Below are 24,129 nucleotides of genomic sequence, written 5' to 3' on the forward strand. Positions count from 1 at the left end.
ACAAAGTAGAGTATAGGGAACATGAAGAAGCATTGTACAAAAAGAGGAATGATCATAGCCAAATAATTGTTATACAAGTTTGGGACAGTCACTTTTCAGTCCTGTGAACTTAACACCTGTAACCTCTACCATAATGTTGGATAATTCTAGTCTATACATAGGCTAAAATTATTAAAAATAAATTTAATTTATTAAAAGAATGTCAGAAGGATATAAATGAAAGTAGCATTTGTTAAACAGTATAATTTCTCAAAGAACTATACTATATCATTTGTACAAATGAGGTAGCATCAATAATTCTTAAGCCAAAAAGAAAGATCCCTTATATTTCATGGCTGTTCTTAGAATGAATCTATATAATTGCGTAATCCCTTCGGCTCCCCACCAGACCTAACAAGAAAGATACCTTACCCACTAGCATCTCTTCAATTTCATCAATATGAAACCTCATATCCTTCAAATCATTTAAAAATTTTTTTGGAATAATTATAAGCTCACAATAAGTTGCAAAATAGTGCAGAGAAGATCCATGCACTCATTGCTCAGCTTCCCCCAACGGTGACATCTTACATAACTATAGTGCTGTATCAAAATCAGGAAATCAATTGATGTAATATAATTAATGAGACAACAGATCTTACTTGGAAAGCACTAGTTTTCTTCAAATCATTTAACATTAATTTTCTGCATGATCATGATGATTAAATAGATAATTTCACATGACTTTTCTTCTGAAATGCTCATTCTTAATTGTGGGCTCTGGTGCTTCCTTCCCACACATGTAGGTTAGTGGCATAGACTCAAACAGAAATCAATCTATATTGAGTAGAAAACTTCTTAAGAGTCTCCAAATAATACCACATAACTTTATTGAGAGAGTAACATCTTTTAAGCTATGTTTATAAACTTTTAATTCTAAAATCTCTTCAGCAATATTTTAAATTTTCTTTAGGACAAGCCATTAAAACACATGAGCACGCGTGTGTGCGCACACACACACACACATTTTCTCATAATGAATCTGTTTACCATCTGGGAATTATTATTTTCCTTTGGAGACTAAGACTTAGTTCACTCCCAGAAGAAAGTTCTTCACTTGGAGTTACTGATACTTTGGGGATTGGCCAAATCCCCAGTTGTGGCATTCTAATACTAGCTTTCTAACATTCGATAACAGCTCTGATTTACGGGTACCTAACTTCCCAGGACGTCAGGCTTGGCTAGCAAATGCTAGTGCCAGGCAATCATCATTTCTCTGGCCCCTCTGAGGAACAGGTGTAAACTAATTAACTTCTCAAAATGCAAATGTCTCTTAAGATGACAGAGCAATTCTACATTCATTAAATATCATGTAAAATGAATATTCATAGCTTTTAATTTTAGTACAAGGGAAATCCTGATTCTGATTGACCCAAATGAACCAGAAAGTTGGATACAGGCTCCTGCATTCACTCATTCATTCATTCATTCATTCATTCATTCATTCATTCATTCATGTATTTTGGTTTACAGGAAGTGCATGCAGGGCCAAATACAGAGTCATGTGTATCTCCAAATGCATCTAAAAAGAGAATTTGAAGTGAACTGAAAATGAAGTAAAAAGAGTATACAAAGATGATATTGAGACAATTGGGGCTATTATTCACGCAAATTAAATTTTAAACAAACTTCTAATCTGTTCATGTGAGTATTTAAATAAAGTATTCAATCAAATTGTGGATATCAAAATTACATGACCAAAGTCCTTCAAAAAATAACTATTTAACCTAACATGTCTACCTTTTCCGTCCTCTTGCCTATGTGAAGGTACAATCGACATTTAAGTAAAGGCTGTTAATTCTTAGGAAAATAATGGCAAATTAACATTACTAAATAAATAATAAGTAACATTAACATTACTACACAAATGTTAACACATAAATCATTAGCATTATTACATAAATAATATAATTTTAAATTGATATCCATTAATAATAAAATGACACTCACTTCTGGGTATGATGGAACTGTTTGTAGCAAACTAAAACTCCTACCAGGAACAATTATAAAAGTCAGATAAAATGCAAAAACTATTTTAATATATCAGAGCACTACAGAAGCACAGGATTAGAGGACCTAAAATTCCAGAGAAGGGAAAGGACTAGAGTTACACAGCCATCTACTTTTTCCCTATGAGATTTGCCAATATTCGGTACAGACAAGAGGCTGAGAATCTAGGCTTGATTCTGGCATATGGCTAGGTTGACCAGCAAAGTTTCTAGTGAAAGCTGAACTGACAAAAATGGATGTGTGCTAGTTTCTAGGTAAATCTCTAAAAGAACAGTAAACAAATGTATAAATAACAACAGAGATAAATTATGGAACAAGAAAAAGTTTATTAATCTGAAAGAAGGAAAGAAATCAGGGGAAAATGTAAAGCGGGATCAAATACAAAAAAAAAATAACCCAGTAAATTACATGAAAGCCACTATACTAGTAATTATACTTATATAAATGAGCTAAATACAAGTAATACACTAAGATAGTCAGACTGGCTAAAGAATCCCACACCTGCTGCTTACAAGAGGCATATCTTAAAATATAGGGACCCAAAAAGTTTGAAAATGAAAGGATAAAAACAGATAAGCAATACAAACACTAACCAAAGGAAAGCTGGTGCAGCTTTATAAACATCAAAGTATACTTTAAGACAAAAGCATTACTAGAGACAAAGAGGGACATTTCATAATGATAAAGGGATAAATCACCAAGATGCTCTAACACTTGTTAATACACATGCATCTAATAAATCAACTTCAAAATATAAAAAGAAAAAATAGAACTAAAATGAAAAATAGGCAATTCTACTGTAACACATCTCTCTCAATAGCTGAAGAAAAAGAAGAGATAAATATCAGCAAAGGAAGACAACTCACAGAATGGGAAAATATATTTGCAAATCATGCATCTGAAAAAGGACTTGTATAAAAAATATATAGAGAATGTCTAACAACTCAATAATAAACAGACAAATAGCCCAATTTAAAAATGGGCAAAGGATCTGAATAGACATTTCTCCTGTAAGATATAAACATGGCCAATAAGCGTATGAAAAGATGCTCTGCATCATTAGTGCATGTGGTGAAATCAGGACCATACCTCACATGTGGGAATGTCAAATGGTGCAGCTGCTTTGGCAAATAGTCTGGTAGTTCCTCAAAACATTTAATGTAGACTTATCGTATGTCCCAGCAATCCCACACCTAAGTATATACCTGAGAGAACTGAAAATACACGTCTACACAAAAACTTACATATGAATGCTCACAGCAGCATTATTAATAGTACCCAAAAAGTAGAAATGAACCAAATATCCATCAACTGATGAATGAATAACAAAATGTGATATACAGATGGTCCCAACTTACGGTGTTTCACCTTATGATTTTTGAACTTTATGATGCTCCAAAAGCAGCATGCATTCAATACAAACTGTACTTCAAATTTTGAATTTGGATTGTTTCCCGGGACAGCGATATGTGATGCGACACTCTTATGATGCTGGCATTGGCAGTGACCACAGCTCCCAGTCAGGCAGGCGATGGTGAAGGTGAACAACTGGTACTCTACAGTGTACTATGTGCCAGCAGTTTTGATATTGTGTTCTGAGCACACTTAACGGAGGCTAGGCTGAGCTATGATGTTGGGTAAGTTTGGTGTATCAAATGCATTTTCAACTTAGGATATTTTCAACGGAGGATGGATTTATCGGGATGTAACCCTTTCATAAGTTGAGGAGCATCTGTATATCCATACAACGGAGTATTATTCAGCCACAAAAAGCAATGAAATACTGATACATGCAACATGGATGAACTCTGAAAATATGCTAAATGAAAGAAGCCAGTCACAAAAGAGCACATTTATAAATGTCCAGAATAGGCAAATTTGTAAAAACAGAAAGCAGATTACTGCCTCAAGCTGGGGAAGGAGTGTTTGGCGGGTAAATGGGAGTGACTGCTAATGGGCATGAGTATTTCTATTTGGGGGTAATGAAAATGTTCTGAAATTAGATAATGGAAATGGTTGCACAATCGTGTAACTATACTAAAGACCATTGAATTGTACACTTTAAATGGGTGAATTTTATATATAAACAGACAAATACATACCAACAGGTGGACCTGCTGGCACAACACATTTCTTTTCCACTCGTGAAGCAGGAGGTGCATTCTGGTTCTTAGCAAAATGTTCCTCTATTAATTCCTGCACCCGGGTTTCATTAATCTTTGGGAAAGGAAGAATATGAACTCGCAAGTGGGATCCTTCTGTTGGGCGTGGAACTTTCAGAAATGCCATATGAGGATTTGGATTCTCCTGCAACATCAAACATAGGTAAAGTTAATTCAAAAGTTAAAATAACAGTGGCAGATTGCCAGGAAGGCAGTGGGAGCTCAGAGAAAGACAAACTAAAATCAGATGGATGAGTGACTGTACATACATTCAGATATATGCCATAAAATCTAGAGTACCAGAATCTTACTTCTTACAGGATCTACCAGCAGCATCTGAAACAGCTGATCACACTTCTTCCTCTTCCATGAACACTTTCTTCACTTGATTTCTAGGTCTTCTTGCTACACCTTTACTTATTTTTCATCTCCCTAATCTCTTAACTATGTGAATACCCCTGGGCTCAGACTTTGGGCTTTTTTCCTATTTATATTTACTTCCTTGGTGGTAACTTTCAGTCTCATATCTTTAAACAATAAGAACGGTATAATTCACAAAATTTTACCTCCAACTGAGCTTTCTCCTGAACCCCATATCCACTATTCAATTTAAGTATTTTCATTTGGATTTAAAATAATCTCTTAAATATATGTCCAAAATGGAGCACTTAATTTTCACCTCCTCCAAATCTGCTTCCTACAGTCTTCCCCACTTCAGTAAATGGCATATTATTTTTCCAGTCACTCATGTGAAAAGCTTAGAGCCATCTTTAATGCCTTTCTCTAACACCCAATTATCCATCCCTCTGCAAACCTTCTGGACTTTGCCTTCAAAATATGTTTATAACCTAACCACTTTTCAACACCTTGGGTCAAGCCAACATCTCTCATTTACTACAGAACACCTGTCTCCTAACTGGTCTCCTGATGCCACCCTTGTTCCCTCCCTCCTCTATTCATCATACTGCAGATAGAGTGAACTACTACTAGTTAAAAGTATGTTAAATCATCACCTGACTACTCTTTTCTTTCAAATAGCTCTTTATCTCACTCAGAGTAAAATGCAAAGTTTTTATGGAATTGACAAGGCCCCCACAAGATCTGGCCTTTCTATATGACCGAGTCCTACTACTGTTTTCTTCATTCATCTGCTCCACACCATAGACCTTCTTCTTTCTGACTCAGGGCCTTGCATTTACTGTTCCCTCTGCCTGGAATGCTTGTCCTCCTCCCCACACACACCCCCCCTCCCGATTTACAGCATTCTCTCTCCCTTCCTGCATTTCTTTGCTCAAATGCCACCTTTCTTGGCCACCCTATCGAAAATTATACTCCCCAACCCCTTATATTTTCCTCCTTAGCACTTATCATCTTCTCACATAATATAAATTTTATTTAACTTGTTTATTGCCTATCCTTCTCTCAAGAAAATGAAGCTCCATGAGGGCAGACATTAGTCAATTCAAAAAATATTTTTTGATCTCTGCATCTAGTAACTGCCTGGCACATAGCAGGCACCCTAAACTACTTGCTACTATATCCTAATGAGTGGGGCACAATGTTGAACACACACTAGGATTGCAATAACTGAATTAAATGTGTCAGCTAATATTTTCATAGACCCTCTGGACTGGCATAGACTTTTTCTAGTCACCTAGTTAAGTAGGATTATATTTCAAATATTACAGGACGAATGGAATCCATCCTCTTTATAAAGTTATCTAAGGAAAGCTGCTTTACACTCATTCTTTGACCAATTCTAGCATTTATTATCCTTTGTGACCAGAAAATTCCTTTTCCCCCCTGAACCTATGTTATTCATGCTGTAGATTAAGCTCTACACTACCCTATACATTCTCTGGACAGTTAAAATGACCAAACACCATCATCTATTAGAGCTGCCCCCCACAATTCTTTTTGGTTATTTGGCCCAGACCCAGACAGAAGAAAGGCTGGGCCATGGCCAATGATATACGTAGCATATCTCAGCAATATAATGGAAACAATACTCCTTTAGAGTGTCAGAAAGGCTGGGTTCTAATTTTGGCTCTACTTATGTAATTCTGGATAAATAACTTTGCTCAAGACATACACTTAATGCTTCTCTCACAAGGTTCCTGAGAAGGTGAAATCAGATATAAAACTTGTTATTGCTAAAGCAGCCCTCATACACACTTTGCATTTACCCCTTACATTATTAGCAAAGGCAGGGAAGAATAAATAAGTAAATTCCTATGCTAATTCTTCATGATAAACACTTTCTAAACTCTATGTTGAAAAGCCTGTTCTAAAATTATAGCTGGATTAACACCAACATCACTGGTCTGTAGTTTCTGAACTTGCCTTTTTCAAAAAGTATTAGGTTGGTACAAAAGTAATTGTGGTTTAACAGGTTAAAAACAATTGCAAAAACCGCAATTACTTTTGCATCAACCTAATAGTATGTTCTTGTCTGTTTTTTAGGCACAAGTCTAAGATATCTTTTCAAAAGTTATATTAATAAATATCAATTTTCTAAAAGCCATTGAGCATATTATTTTTTTTCAGGCTGGGGATGTAATTCATATGGATTTTGAGCTCTAAATCAGAATAATTTAAAGTATATTCTTCGCTATTTCTATTTATGCTTATTTTCTTTATTAAAAATAAAAACTTTATATTTCCCATGACCTATTTATTTAATATTCATTACAACAAATTTTTAAAACATGGAAAAGTAAAAGTAGCGATGCCAGTATCTTTCTAGCTCTATTTTATCTATCTTTCTTCCTATATATTCTTCTATATTGTTCCAAAAATGATTTAAGGTGTTTAGAAAAATAAAGATACACATATTGTTTCTAGTCCAAATCCCATAATGTGACAAGTTCATCCTAAGCTTTGTAAGGAAGAACGAAGATCCAAAAATAGTTAAGGCTATTCTGAAGAAGAGTAAGTGGGAAGTCAAACTTTTCAGATATCAAAACTTATATAAACCTTTAATAACCAATACAGTATGGGAATTGGTATTAGTGAAGGGTTAAAAGAGCTAATGGAATAGAGAGCCCAGAAATAGGACCATGTGTGAAAACGTGATAGAGACAGGTGGCAGGTGGCACTACAGGTCAGAGGTAAATAAAGGGTGGACAATTCAATGAGAGAGGGAGTATTTTTAACTCATTGTCTCTGATGTCAGATCACCTGGGTCAAATCCCAGTTTAGCCACTTACTAGTAGTGAGACCTGGTGTAGTGTCCATTCACTCACCACTTGTATTTTAGTTACCTCATTTGTAATGAAGATAATAATATAGTACCTACTTCATAAGGTTCTTGTGAGGATAGAATGAGTTGTTATGGGAAAGCTTTTAGAACACACACACACACACACACTTCCCCAGAATAAATCTGAAAGCTGTTTTCCAAAAGTCTAGGGTACATTCATTTGAAAAATATTTATTCACTGCATATTCTATTTCATGACAGCAGGCCTCTAAAACCAAACAATCTCTTTCTCCCAAGATTCCCATATCACCAGCTACTTATATTTTAATAATAATAATAAATGGCTTAAATAAAAACACTAACTAAAAAAGATATTGCTGTTAATCATTAACAGTGTTTTTCTTCTCATAAGCAGTTTGAAATATTGTAAACCAAATCCATATACAATTCAGAATAATAAGCATTTATTTTTTATCATTTTAAAGCAAAGTTCAAAGATGAAGCTATCCTATAGCTGTACAGATAGTCTACATAAAAATTCAGATTATGGGTTAAAGTTACTAAATTATAATTCAATTATGTTTAGAAGATTCAAAACAGGTTCATGCCCCCAAATATAGTATATTTGGTTTTCTGACAGCTGTGTCTGTACACTGCTGCCCTCTAACGGGGAGTGTGGCAAATACAAAGGATCACATTCATCACCTACAATACACCCAGCTTGATCACATAATGACTTTTGAGAAGACAGTAGAAATGAGAGGAAGTTTAAGGCTCACTGAACTCTACATATTCTTAGAAACATCTGCTCTTATTTATAATTCCAAATGAATTTGGACCAGTCCCTTGAAGATTACTGAACTCATTAAAAACTGCAGCCCAATTTTGTTGTTGAATCTCCTTGTTGAAACAAGGAAATTCATCATTTTCCAGTAGAACAAAGAAGGAGCCAAATTTTCATCTTTAATTGCAGAGAAATGCAAACATAAAATAATAATCAAGGAGTTACACATCTAAACACTTATGGTACTTATGGTGAACACGGTAACAATTTTGTCCAAAGCAACCAAGATGAACTGCCAAAAAGCTGGCAAAATGCACTTCCACTCAAAGGGAATTTTGAAGTTGGATAATGATTTTCAAGAAATGGTCTCTGCAGAAAAAGTTGAGAACCATATGACTTCACTCATATGTGGGATATAAAACTGAAAGCAACAAAGGAACAAGACAAACAAACAAATAAAAACCCACAGACACAGACAACAGTTTAGTGGTTAACCAGTGGGTTAGGGGAGATGGGGATGGTAGAAGAGGGTAAACGGGATCAAATGTCTGGTGATGAAAGGAGAACTGACTCTGGGTGGTGAACACACAATGTGATATATAGAAGATGTATTATAGAAATGTATACTTGAAACCTATGTAATTTCACTAACCATTGTCACCCCAATAAATTTAATAAATCAATCAATCAGAAAAAAGGAAAAAAAAGGTCTCTGTAACCCTGCTATAAGGATTTATTATAGTAATGAGAGGTACAATGATTTTCTCAGACTTGAAAAAATGACACACATACCATCTGGTCTGGAAACATGGATTTTTCTCTATTCTTGGCAAGCTAAATGAGAATATGTCTTGGGCTTACTGAAAAAGAGGCTGAAAATGCACTTCAAATAAAAGCACAGCAAAGCAAAACAAAACAAAAAAACCCAACCCCCTACTGGAAATTCAAAGTAGGCAAGACCACATTGGGAAAAAGTTTCTTCCTACACATTGGTTTCAGCAGTGAATGACGAATCAAAGTGACCTTGTTAGAGGTTACCAAGTTTTCCATATTAATTTAGGTATTTAATAATTATTTAATATGCACCAATTATACCTAGAGCTGTGTGGGACAGCAAGTTATACAAATCCTTTCAAATACAGCTGAAACCAATACTATCACTGGGCTAAGTTGTTAAACACTGAGAAAATGTAACTAGACTTTTTAGATTTGCCTGGTTGTGAAATCAATATTGATGAAATGAAACATTCTCAATTTTCCATCCTTCTGGGCCTGTCAATGATCACCCAACTGAATTAATGTCTCATCCTTAATACAAATAAATTTGGTATATGACTTTAACATTTAATGCGCTGGTTGCCCTAATCCAGGGTTGCTCAACTTTGGCACTACTGACATTTTAGGCTAGATAATTCTTGGTTTTGGGGGGAGGAGGGTGTCCTATATTTTGTAAGATGTTTAGAAACATCCTTGACCTCTACCTACCTATCAGATGCCAGTTAGCATACCTTCTCCAGTTGTGATAACCAAAAATGTCTCCAGATATTGTCAAATTTCGGAGGGCGGTGGGGGTAGGAGTGGGGGAGAGGTTGCCCTTGTTGAGAACTTCTCTAATTCATGATTCTAGATGGAAGCTTTACATTCTAAGACAAGTATTACTTTTACAAGTACCAAGGAAGGATATAGTGACTAGCTAAGAGACCTACAAGCATATTCTCACTCACCTAGTCACATGCAAATTGAAACCATAATAAGATACCACTACATACCTATTAGAACAGCTAAAAACAAAACCAACCAAACAAACAAAAAAACAACCGAGGGGGGGCAGGCCCAGCGGCTCAGGCAGTTGGAGCTCTGTGTTCTTAACGCCTGAGGCTGCCGGTTCGATTCCCACATGGGCCAGTGGGCTCTCAACCACAAGGTTGCCAGTTTGATTCCTTGACTCCCACTAAGATTGAACACGGCACCTTGAGCTGAGCTGCTGCTGAGCTCCCAGATGGCTCTGTTGGTTGGAGTGCATCCTCTCAACCACAAAGGTTGCCAGTTCGACTCCCACAGGGATGGTGGGCTGCGCCCCCTGCAACTAACAATGGCGACTGGACCTGGAGCTGAGCTGCGCCCTCCACAACTAAGATTGAAAGAACAACAACTTGACTTGGAAAAAGTCCTGGAAGTATACACTGTTCCCCAATAAAGTCCTGTTCCCCTTCCCCAGTAAAATCTTTTAAAAAACAACAAACAACCGAGGATACCAAGTGTTGGTGAAGATATGGAGTAAATGAAACTCATATACTGCAGGTGGGAATGTAAAATGGTACAGATACCTGGGAAGACACTCTGGCAGTGTTTTAACATTTTGTTATCATATATCCCAGCATCCTATACCTAAAACTTTACCCAAGAGAAATGAAAATTTATGTTCATACAAAAATCTATGCCAATGTTCAGGGTAGTTTTATTCATAATTGCCTTCAGTTGGTCAACAGATAAATAAAACTTTGGTATATTCATACAATGGAATATTACTCAACAAAAAGAAATTAACAACAGATATAAGCAGTGACATGGGTGAATCTGAAATGCATTATGCTAAGTGTAAGAAACCTAACTCAAAAAACCATGAAAGAGGTAAAAACTACTCAGACAGAAAACAGATCATTTGCTAAGAGTCTGAGGTGGTGGGAAGATATGACTATAAGCGAGCATTAAGGAAATCTGAGGGGTAATAGAAATGTTCTATGTCCTTATTGTGGTGGTGGTGGTGGTGGTGGTTGTATAACTTCATTTATTTGTCAAAACCCATAGAACTATACACTAAAAATGGCAATTTTTACTATATGTAAATTATATCACAGTAAACCTGACTTAAAAATGAACAAACAAATCAGATAAGATAGGGGAAGGAGTTTGATTTTTACGCTTTGGGATTTTTATGCTCATTTCCTCATAATAACCTAAAGAAGCTGTTTATGTTTTGACTTTTTAAGACTAAAGATGATTACAGTATTTTCATTCCTTCCTATAACAATAACCACACAAAATCCCTTTACTCACAGTTACCAAAGAGTACAAATATCATCAGTGTAGACTAAATTTGCCTGGTAGTGAAATTAACTTTCTGCAGAAATGTAAAAGGTATAGATCTTATGTGATTTAGAATGGCTATTCCTTTATTTGGGTTTTGTTCTCCTGTTAAGATTTTTAAAACTGTTTTAATACCACAAGGCACAACTAAAAATCTCATATTATTTTATAAGAAAGTCCAAGTGCTCTCATTTTTCCTTTAACTTTTAGGAAAACTGTCAGACAAATCACACCGGCCAGCTAATATTTATGTAGTACTGCAAATGCAAAATTAGAAACGCTGCACTATATAAAACAGTAAAACATGTGTCCAACTAGTTTCTTGATGTCTTGAAATGGAGGTTTTATAAAGTTCTTGTCCTGGCCTATCTTAATATTCTCATTTTGTGTGCAGTCAGTGGTCCTTTACAAGTGTTTATCAAGAATCACAGGGATAGAGCAGGTAAGTAGCTAAATGTGCTGCTATGCAGATTGAAGATTCTGAAAGCCAAAGTAGGCAGACCCAGGATTATCAATTGGACCTGGAAAGAAAAGCTGCATAAATGTATGGCCAATCATCTGCATGATATAAAGCTTACCAATACTTACACAATTTGTCTCTAATGTATTTATTCCGTTCCTTCCCCTTCATTCCACTTTCCTATTCCCCTCCTTCACCAAAGTCACCAAATACCCTTTTTAATTATTTAGTAAGCTTCAGAAAGACAGAAGAGCAGCTAAACCCAGTTACAATTCACCCTATTCACATCTACTCACATTCCTACAATTCATCCCTACTCACTAAAAAGCAATATAAAGGAGTGGTGATAAGAAATTGGAAAATTAAGGTTCGTTTCTGAGGTATTTCAAAGGGAAGTGACGGAGAGAGGCTAGATACACATAACAGAGTTCAGAGCAATAAAATATTTACAAACCTCTAAATGGAATAACCAGGTCTCAATTATAGCCCAATAATAAGGAAACAGTCAAATTATATGGTTGGTTCTTGCTTACCAAAAGAGAATTTAAGAAATGTGATTAAAAAAAAATTGACTTGTTAAAAATGAATCATCTAGATTATTTTCCTTGCACTGAGACCATTGAGACCATCCTTCTTCTCTCCCCTCAACTTCCTGCATGACCCAAGAACTTAACTTTACCATCATACTCTGCTTTCTAACTTTGTAGAGTATTTACTTCAAGAATGTTGGGAGCACGAAAGACTTTTGAATCTTAAAACTAGAAGGATTCCCAGAAAGTCTGGGACAATGCATTGGGATATTCTCAAATTCTTACTCATCATGTACGTGTATCCTCTTCTCGAGGATATTAGGAGAATCATGTACCTAGAAAATGGCTGGCAATAGTAGGTGCCTAATAAATGAATGAATGGAATTGATTATATTAAATAGAATAGAATTAGATGGTGGTAGGGGAAAAAGTCCAAAAATGGCTCAAGAAATGTAGAGTTCATTTGAAGGGCAATTTCCAACTCTTACCTAGTAATGAAATCCCTTACGATGACCACTTTAAAAGTGTTAGAGGCAGAGGTTGTTTGTGTATTACATTCACCTTTAAGAATATATAATTATTAGATATTTGTTTTACTACAGTTTTCAGTTTTGTGTTGGCTTAGTGTTAGCTATGTATCATAAAATTTAAGTTCCAGGATGACAAAAAAAGGATTTACTTCATTTTTGCATTAAAGTGGCTCGACACACCCCCTTACATACATTGTATACTTAGTCATGTAACAGAACCCCAGCTCTGGTTACTTATTGGCTATAAAATTTTGAAGTTCTGGAATAGGCTTGTAAAGATCTAAGAAATACACATTCAATATTAAAGGAATCAGTCCCAGAGTATCAAACACTGACTTCCATTTGATGTTTTGCTATTCTTCGAAAGCTAACTCTTAGTGGGCAAGGGAAAAAAGCTTTCTAATCTTCAGTTTCCTCACATATCAACACCTGCTCTATCTATTTCACAGAGTAATTTTCAAGATCATATGAGAAAGCATGTTAAAGTGCTTTATAAAGGACTAAGTATAAAGTCAGTCATTGGAAATATCACTATTTTTCCAACTGGAGATGAGCCAGCCTAATGGAGTGAAAGAACACAGGCTTAGTAACTGGACAGATGACAATTCCTGAATCTAAAATCTGAATTCAAGTATTTATAGCCATATGATCCTGAGCCAACTATCCCCACTAAAATGGGGATAATGGAACCTATCGTACATTATCATTATGAGGATTAGGGATGATGTATGTAAAGTGTTGATACGTCACAAGTTTTCCTTCTGATAAAACTTTTCTTAAATTTGCAGCACACTAATTAAGAATTAGACTTAGTATAATATTGAACAGTTATATGTGGAGTTTAGGGTATCAATCCAAGGGATAAATTTTAAAATAGCTTCAGAAATAAAATTCATAAGTAATTGAATAAAGAAACATAATTTAGTATTCTTTTAGTATTCTTGCTTTTATCCAATTGGTTCTCAGATTTGGAATGGATGTGACTGATGACCCAACATCCAAAACGGTGCATCTATGCAAGTAATTAAGTTAAACAATACCAGGATATCGATCCCAAACCCTTCTTAACTATATCTCTTGAAAAATACATCTTCCCTCAACTTTACCTTGGAAGACCATATTTTCCACTTACTTTCCTTTTCTTAGTAAAAGTATTCAACTCTGAAAAGCTTTACAAGCAGTAGGAATGACTAGTAATCATTAACCCAAATGCATTTTTCTGCATGCACACAATCTCCCTGTCATCTTAGGTTCTCAATCTTCCTGGTATCCAAATTATTATTTCACACATTATCAGTGTGAAATATCAATCTTTTTAACTTACTGCATTTCTTTTATATGGGGAATATTTTCACCCTTGAGTTTCTGTGGCTGGTCACTTGACATCTTGCTGTCTTTCCTTCAGCTTTTCACTCCCTATCTATTCAAAACAAGCCAACTCAAATGATTTTCCTGATCCAGTGGACAATCACTGTACCAAGCTAAAGCAGAATGCATTGGTCAGTTCTATCTGAGATAGTTCTGGTCACCAATAAGTATAATCTTTATGTCTTAAAGTCTTATAATCTTAAAATGACATTATCTTTATGTCTTAAAATGTCTCCTAAGAAGACAGAGACCTAAATGAAAATCACAGTGAGGGCAAATGACAAACTGGAAAATTACGTGAATGACAGGAAAAGCACTTTACAAAATAAGGTCTATTTTGATGTACAGCACCAATTGTAATATCTTATAACGTATAGTCCCAAACGGCTGAACTCACAGTAAAAAGATTATCACTAGAGAGATGAAACTTGTTAGTTTTTCAAACAAAACACTTTATTAGTACTTTTACAATTAATGACTGTCTAAATAAATATACTTACTTACATTTTTGAATAGTTGCTCAGCAAGTTCTCTGACATGCTTGATCACCTTCAATGGGTTATTTTCTTCAACTTTAATTCGCTCTACTTCAAAAGCTACCAACTGGAAAAAAGGATCAAATAGCAAAACATCAACTTCAAATTAGGCTAGAAAACTGTGTGTTTATTTCATACATTTGCAAACCAACAAGGATCCAAAATACATACTATTATTAAAACAAAATATTTTAGGTTTTCACTGGACTTCACCTCTATTCTAGAGTTACAGAGTCAATCGAGTCCTTAGTCTGCTGGTCTCTCTCTAATGACTTAGGGCCCTATTTTTTCTTGGGAATACCGTGTTTCCCTGAAAAATAAGACTTAGCCTGACAATCAGCTCTAATGTGTCTTTTGGAGCAAAAATTAGTATAAGACCCAGTCTTATAGTAAAATATAGTAAAATAAAACTGGGTCTTATAATATAATGTAATGTAATGTAATGTAATGTAATGTAATGTAATGTAATGTAATGTAATGTAATGTAATGTAATGTAATGTAATGTAATGTAATGTAATGTAATGTAATGTAATGTAATGTAATGTAATGTAATGTAATGTAATGTAATACTGGGTCTTTTATTAATTTTTGCTCCAAAAGACACATTAGAGCTGATTGTCTGGTTAGGTCTTATTTTCGGGGAAACACGGTAGTCATTTCTGGAACTCAGAGAGAACCTCTCATTTTCCAGACCTCACTGAGAGAATTCTCTCACTCCGAGAATTTCAGATGGTCAGAAAGTCTTCAAACATTTCCCTCACTCACAAAACATGAATCAAATGTTCAAGTCAGTGGCTCAGAGGCCAGCCCTAGCTCTGCAAGTCCCTAAATTCCTGAGCTTCAGTTTCTTCATCTCTAAAGTAAGATGGTAAGCTTATTTTAATAAGAACAAGATGATTTTTAGGCTCCTTCTAGTCTCAAATTGTATAAACTCTAATCCATTTCCCTACTAACTAATTTGAAGGGAGAACTGTGTGAGTGTGTATACTTGGAGAAAAAAGTACCGACAGGAAAAAAGCTGTGTGTGAGAAGGATGGCTGATTTTTTTAAAGAGTATAAAATTTTTTTCTTTTAGGAACTAATAGATTCACTGAAGCAGACAGACATACATACTATGGCTTCACCTATTGTAGGCCAGGATTCAGAAAGATTGTCAAACAAAGGCAAACGTCTCTTTAATTCTAACAAGCCTATTTGATGGGTGTATGGGGATGAGACAACACACAATACAAGTTGCTTCTCAAAGCTCCATAAACCTGTCACGTGGTAGGCTGCCCTAGGCTAAATGAAAACAAGGATCCCTTTCCCAGTGGCAAACACTACTTTCCTACACAAATACATTCACATGCAAACCAATTAAATGGCCAAAGAGGGTAGAAGAAGAAATTAGGTCTAATGTCTCCTTCCTTTTAGGTCCTTCACTAAGGTATATATATGAACAACTGGCTTTCAAGTAAGAACATCAACAAGACACCAAAAATCATCACTATAAGCAGAATGCAGAACTGGATGAACACTAAGGTGAGACCCAAATAGGAACCCTGGACAGAATCCTTGCCTTATCATGGTTTCTATCGAGAGGAAATATATATCTTATGTATATAAATGTACATAATAAAAGATAGGTTGCCATACAAAGTTAGAGACACAAAATAAAGCTTAATGCAGACTAGTGGCTCTCAGAGTCATCTACTCTAGGAAAGACTGGAGGAGGTGGTGAGATAAGAGCAGAGTATGAAGAATGGAAAGTCATGGTTAGACTGATAGAAGAGGGCACTTCAGGCAAGGGAAGGACTTACAAAAATAGTCAGAGGCTGCAGCAAGCAAGTTTTCTGCAATTAAATCTGATTTATTAGTTGAGATGATATTGCCAGAGGGAGCTACGAAGGGAATTTGGATGGAAAAGAAAGGGGATACATAAACCAATGTCACGATTAAGAATGCTTCAGACACTAATAAAATATAGGAGCTATAAGACTCTGAAGAGCATCTAATTTAACCCCATAAAACATTATGTATCAATTACTTAGTTCAGGATCTAAAGGCTGATATATGTGAGTGTTAGATAATCAATGACTATGTCACATTTATTTAATAGTGGTATTAGGGCATCAGTGATTAATAATTGATCAGAAAGAATTGTCTGTCTCAGGGCAATCACTCCTAAATCTTCATAAGCTTTGTGTTAATTATAAACAAAAGCATCTGGTGCAGGTCTCCATACTCAGAACTAAAACATGTGTCTCTTCTTTCATTCTTACCTGTGAACACTTAAATATCTTTACAAAGAATAAAAGATCCTTCTCTGAAGCAAGGATCTTTAAAACTTTAATTCCTATCTTCTCTATATAAAATAAAACCACCAGCAGCAAAATAAGATCACTATACTATTCTCCTTTCTTGGGTGCTAAGAGTGTTTTTCTTTTATAGACTTCAAGGAACTTTTAGATTTATTGGTTCCAATACAGTGCTCTTTTGAACTGAAATGGGAGTAATATTCGTTGTTCTATCCACCTGAATGGGTTGCTGTGAAAAATAGTTCAATGATAAATGGAAAAATGAATTAAAATAAGAGAAATATCAACTAACACAAAATAGCATCCTTATTATGAGTCACATTTGTCCTAATTTTCTCTTTATATAGCCAATTCTTTGACGATGAAGACTTAAATCTGCCTTCCATATATTTAGTATCTCTCAAGGGAGCTAGCTAGACAAATGTTGATTATTGATTAGTAAGAATGCTAAGCTAAACTATGGCTCTAGGACACTGATAGACTACATGTAACTGTTTGAAACCACATATCTATACATTAAACTTAGACCTTTCTCTCTATGAAACTGATGAATAGTGTTATTGCCTTCAAAAATAACAGCTCCATTTGTACAATCACTGTCAATTTTTCAAAAAATTTTAATCAACTATTTAAAATTCAGTTGTTCAAGTTTTTTATGTACTTCTAAGACACCCTATAATTACGTTTTTTTCTAATTTTTCTAATCCACATTATAAATACCAAGATCCAAATACTATTTGGATTACTTGATATTTAATTTATACTTATGATTTCAATTAAAAGTTTAAAATACTACTTCTCTACTTTTAACCACCAATTTTGTCTGTAAATAATGCATTCATTTGATAAGAACTATACCTCATCAAAGAGATCACAGGATCTATAGGGAGGGCCTCTTTCTGAAACAAAACCTGCAAATGCCATTCCATTGAGAACTTTAGTGAGGAAATCATTCTCAACCAAACCACGCTGCCCCAAGAAAGCTGTCTGTAAAAAAAGAAAATGTGAAATGAATAATTTATCACTTAGTAATGAATGCATGAGCAAAACAAAATATAATAGAAAGATAAAAACCTGAATATATAAATATCTTTATGCATGGATGTGTTATTATGAAATACATTTCTCTCAAAAAAGGTTTTTGATACCTGAAATACTACATATACTAGAAAGAAAATGAATCTGTCTATAAAGCAGGAGGGGAGAAATAAAAAATTAACACTCAATTTTAAAAGAAAAATCATTTAAAGAATAACATACTTAGAAGGTAAACATGCCAGTTCCATAGTATAATATTATTAAATATTATCATCTAACCACACAAAGCAGAGATTTTAAAGTAACTTCATTTGATAAATTAAGGTCAAAATACATGGCTAGCAATAGACAACCAAGTTGTTTTATTCAGAGTCTACATTTTGGACAGATACAACACGGTATTGTATCTTACCTTGTGAAAATGTATTACTGGTTCTGCATGAATTCTTATAAGTTGTAGGCACGATCTATATCCTTGGAAAAGTTGTGCAAATAATCTAAGAAAAACTGCACGTACTTCTTTATCCTGAAAATATAAGAAGAAACATGTTAGGTAATGGAATTTCTTAAAAAACAAATGAAATATCACGAAATCAAAAAATTGTAAAGAACCTGAGGGATTATTTAGTAAGTCTATCTGTCTGTGCTTCCTACACATACGTCTCATTTGTGGCAGCCTTGAATGGTGGGCATCCAGTCTGTCCCACTGTTGGACAGTGCAGGCTATTAAATAGTTCTTTTTAAAATTGAACCAAACAAAACTAGATCCAATGTTCCTATCAAAAAAAACCATAAGTCACAGAGTCTCCCCTTTATCATGCTAAAGAAGGGCATATTTCCCAAGTCATTTGATTTTGATAGCCATCAAAAGAATTTGTCACAAATATAAAAGGAAAAAAACACCTCTATTTTAAAAGCTTATAAAATTTTTCCAAAATTCATCCAAATTATAAAAATCTATTCTTATATTAGTAATGTATGACTTAAAAATCTATTTTGATAATTCAGGTTTTAATAAAATCATAGTTTTAGAACTGTAAGGAAACTTACAGACTTATTTAGTCAATCCTTTAATTGGTGAGGAAATAGTCAAGAATGCTTAAGGAACTTGTCAAAGGTGTCCATCTATGAGGCTCCTCACTGGCCACAAAGGTCATCTCTTAAGAAATGTGCTCAGCAAAATAAAAAAGGGACCTTTCTTATATACTCACCCTTTTATGGCTTCTAATTAGGACTATTTTCATCTACTCCTTCCTCAAACTTAATTGTCTCTGGTTGTCAACAATCTCTGTTTCCATTTTTTGTAAGCTTCCCTTTTTTATCCTTGATCGACCCTTCTGATTTGCTGCTTGGCATGGTTTTCCAGGCTATAACCCAGGTTCTGATTTTTTTGGTCCCATACTTACTCTTGCCTCCTCACGGCAATAGCTGTAGCCCTCCCTTCTCCCTACCTGGTTAATGAGCTGCCCTGTGGCTCTTCCTTGAGCAGTTCACAAGGTCAGTCAATGGCAATTCTCTTAATTTCTTTTTACTAGGCTGCCCATCTAATCCCCACCTTTTATGTTTGTTTGTTTTTATTTTAAACTATGCTGTCCATCTCACTCTCATTATTTTTACAAGTCTATCCATCTAATTCGGCATCTTTAACAACCATACAAATAAAAGTACAGCTCTCTTTAAAAGCATCAAATTTTACTCTTAAACTTCTTACCAGCATTTTTGAGTGGGATAAAGCTGTTCGTGGAGGGGGAAAAGCATGATCTGCTACTTCCAAATCTGGGTGTAGAACCTAAAGCAAAGAAGTTTTGTTATGAAGAAGACCTTAATATCAATAAAACCTATTATTTAATCTACTTGGAACATTATGATGAAAAAGTGCCAGTACATGAATCATAGTATTGTTCTCTAGGAAATACAACACAATTAGCTGAGGCAACGTCGGTATGTACTATTGTGGAAAGATCTCAAAAACAAAATGATGAGACAAGTAAAGAGCTAACAGAAGGAGCGAGCTTTTGGGCTAACAGGGGTGAGCTTAAATATTAACCATTTGGCTCCAACTCCCCTGGTTTAGCACTGTACCTGCAAGCTGACAAGCACCTTACATCCATCATAGGTAGGAACAGAACAGTTCCCAATTGCAATAGCAAACCCCTGCACACTTACAAACACCCATCATAGATGGGAACAGGACAGTTCCCAGGAGAAGACAATTGCAACGGCAACTCCTCTGCAAGCTGACAAGCACCCTACATACTGCATGGAAAATATAAAACACTAGCACGCCTTCTCATCGGCACAGCTGTCGACATCAGACTCTGTCCTGGCAAGCTTCTTCTGCCAGTATTTCTCTTACCCCTCTGTCTCGGCAGCTCTCTCTATCAGACTGCCTGGACAAAATTCCTTTTGCCAGTTCCAAACAGAACTCTCTCTCTCTGCCTGACTTTCAATAAATCTTTCTGCTCTCCAACTTTGTAGAGTCTTGTGAATGCTTTCACGTTCTGCAAACAACCAGGGGTTAATTCTATGCTAATAAATAAAATATTTAATGAAAAAAAATGTTCTAGAAAAACACACATAATATAGTCTCATTGATTTGAAAATAAAACAAAATAAACCTTAAATTTATATATGTACATGTACTGAGAAGGGAATGGCCTAGGGCAGAGCTATTTGTCTACACAGTTGAAAATTTTAAACAAGCATTTGTTTTTATGTTTCTTAATATAACTAAAAATTAATTAGTTAATTAATTAACTGAAATGTGAGGAGAAAGAAAATAAGCTTATGATCCTTACAGTCCAGACAGGTAAAAGTACAATACAATGAGGCAAATACTATAAATATAAAGAATAACATGAAATATCAAGTATAATTAATTCAACCTATGCAAAGCTAATAAACGAAGATAACATTTGAGCTACGCTTTGAAGGAAAGCAGGTTGGGGAGCAGGTGAGAAAAAAAGATCTGTGCAGAATTTATACAGAGAAAAAGATAAAACTGCATCAGTATATAGCAAATTTTTGCGTTTCTATTTACAGAATCATTTTCAAATACTCAGGTTTTGGCAGTATACTTAAAATAGACTGAAGGATTCAAAACAATACTTTAAAATGACACTAAAATATTGAAAATATTTATAGCCTAATCACCCAAACATTACTACAGTACAATATCTTCATGTTTATAAAATCATCCAATGGTTATTACACAGTTCAAGTACTGTGTTGCCATTTGATTACAATTATTTACTAACCAAATGAAGCTCATATACTTGTGTATCAAAGCTCCGACATGGTCCAAACATGATTTCATTTTGGTCCTAGTCTGACAATATACTATACTCTTATGTCTTATTTATAGTACCACACTGTAGCACATAATCCACCATTGTGCTTGATAACTACAAAAACAGGCATGCTCAGTTTTGCCAAAAATGTATTTTACTCATTGATTAAATTTGGTGGTACACGTATTACAGGTCAAGGTATACATACCATTATGCAGCAAAACCTCTACCAAAAGCCAGTGACTTAAGAACTAAAATCTTAATCTGTGTTAATTTTAGTACTTAATCCCTGAATAATTACAAATTAAGTAATCACACATAAGATTTAAAAACTTAAAGACTTCTAGAAACATTAAACTTTTTTAAACCACTCAAATACTACCTTCTCAGCTTTTAATATATCCACATACCACCGATGTAATTATTTAGTTAATATTTTTCTTTAAATTGTCTTTAAATCAATTTACCTCTTTGAATCTAGTGTTTTCTTAGATGTTATCATCTGCAAAATTACAGGTTTTACGTGCAATTTTAAATAAACACTATAATACATATTAAAACAAAAATGGTTGCCATACACAACCCCAAATCATCTCCATACTTCACTTTGAGAAACAGTCATTTTGTCATCCTATGTATAAAACAGTCATTCTACAGATAAAGACCAGGAAACAGAGATCTAGAGATGGAATGTGATTTTTTCAGTAATATTCAGTGGCAGAATACAGACTGAATTTAGGTCTTCTGAGTCCTACACTAATATTTTTTCCACTCTATCACACCTTGTATTCCAGATTACAAATTACATTAGGAAAAAAAAATCAATCGTCTCTAAATGTTCCTATCCTATAGCTACCTCTACAACAATAGAGACTAACATAAATTTGAAATTTTCTGAGAATAAAATCCCTCCTGGTAATTCTAGACTTCTGAGTTCCTACTTAAGTTTCTATCAAAGAGAGAAAAAGAAGATTTTAAGCAGTTCAGCCTGGAATATTATTGAAGAAGAATATGAAGGCCTTGCCAAGACATGGAAACAACCAAAATATCCATCGGTAGACGACTGGATTAAGAAACTGTGGTACATTTATACAATGGAGTATTACGCAGCCATAAATAAGAAATAAATCTTACCATTTGCAACAACACGGATGGACCTAGAGAATATTATGTTAAGTGAAATAAGTCAGACAGAGAAAGACAAATACCATATGACCTCACTTATATGTGGAATCTAAAGAAAAGAATAAATGAATGAACTAATCAGAAACAGTCTCAGAGACATAGAGGAAAACTTGAGGGTTGCTAAATGTGGGGGGGGGGATAAAGGGAAGGGAAGGGGATTAGAAAGCACAGTCTGTAACTACAAGATTGTCACGGGGCTATACAAGTCAATTTGGGGAATGTAATCAGTAATGTTGTAATGATTCTGTAGGGTATCTGATGGACACTTGTCTCATTAGGGAGACCACCTCAGGGAAAATGTAGATGCCTGATCACTGCACTGTACACCTGAAGCGGAAGCTGAACAATAATGAATGTCAACTACAATTTTATACACATATATACAGTTACAAGAGGTGGAGTACAACATTAGGAAGAGAGACAGTGGAAATGTAATGGCTGTGTACGATGTCAGAGGGATAGTGGATGGGGGGAGGGGAGTTGACAATGTGTGAGGGATATAAATGATAAATGTCTAACTATTACATTGTTTTGTGCACCTGAAACTACAAAAAAAAGAAAAAAAAAGAATATGAAGCCCTTGAAAAGGAATATAATGGCTTGAAAAGGAATGCAGAATTTCTAAGTTTCAATTTTTTGATGATGGTTAACTGGACACCTAAAATGTCAGTCAAATAAAATACTGTGCTTTTAAAAATCAACTGAGATAAAATAGTTACCAAAAAAATTAAATTTGTTTCAGTGGGAAACACCCAGAATGTTGGACATTTAATCTATCTATAAGTTACATCTTCCTGCAGTAAACTGAAAACGTTGGCAAAACAATATCACACTATTTTGCAAGTAGCACATCTACTTAAGAGGAATGAGATGTCAATAAGGAGGTTGAAGGAAAAGGAACAAGTGCTGGCTTTTAATGGGGGATTTTAGAGCAAGCAGTGATTTTGGGGCAGAGTCTAGTCTTGTTTTCACAGGTGTGTTTCCAATACCTAGGACAGTATTAAATATATATATATATATAAAATAAATAGGCTGAGTGAAAGAATGAAAGTAGAACAAATACTCAGTTAAGATTCAAAGAATATTCTTTAAATAATATCTGACATAGACTCCTATTCTAAATACTACATGAGACTATATTCATGTTTTAAGAACTTTCTTTTTTAAGTAATTACATTGCCAATGATATTTAATTCTAATTATCTTATTTTAGATTTAAATTAAGAAAATTACTATTTAAAAAAATGCCATACCAAAGAAAGAGCTGCTTGAGTCTGATGCAGAAGTGGTTCCGGGAGGGAAGAGAGGTGAATACATTCAGGAATTTTAATAGTGCCTCCATCCAAATCTGCTATGATTACATCTAACTAAAAGAGATAAAAAAAATTAATATAATTGCTGAAATGTATTTGTTGTTAAACTAATTTGGCCTTCACTAATTCAAAATGAGAAGCATCGGTGTGGAAGAGCCTCTTGGCTGTTCACAGCAATAGAATGCTGGGTTGATGGCTTCCCAGCTACTGTATACAGTAGTCCCCCCTTGTCTGCTGTTTTGCTTTCTGAGGTTTCAGTTACCCTCTGGCAACTAATTCAAAACTATTAAATGGAAA

At 34.7% G+C, this 24,129-nt stretch overlaps 1 protein-coding gene across 2 annotated transcripts in view; it reads right to left on the reverse strand.

The window, feature by feature from the left end:
* Nucleotides 1–24,129, reverse strand: part of SBF2 (SET binding factor 2) — a 391,441-nt gene that overhangs the window by 150,455 nt on the left and 216,857 nt on the right. For both annotated transcript variants that reach the window (XM_019728975.2, XM_019728981.2), the window contains exons 9-14: nt 23,773–23,886; nt 19,756–19,833; nt 18,457–18,570; nt 17,865–17,993; nt 14,677–14,775; nt 4,152–4,356 (exon numbers count right to left, since the gene is read on the reverse strand). In XM_019728975.2, coding sequence (XP_019584534.2) covers nt 4,152–4,356; nt 14,677–14,775; nt 17,865–17,993; nt 18,457–18,570; nt 19,756–19,833; nt 23,773–23,886 — 739 coding nt within the window. The remainder of the gene's footprint in view (nt 1–4,151; nt 4,357–14,676; nt 14,776–17,864; nt 17,994–18,456; nt 18,571–19,755; nt 19,834–23,772; nt 23,887–24,129) is intronic.

Source organism: Rhinolophus sinicus, linkage group LG06, assembly GCF_036562045.2.
Source record: "Rhinolophus sinicus isolate RSC01 linkage group LG06, ASM3656204v1, whole genome shotgun sequence".
Classification (NCBI taxonomy): domain Eukaryota; kingdom Metazoa; phylum Chordata; class Mammalia; order Chiroptera; family Rhinolophidae; genus Rhinolophus; species Rhinolophus sinicus.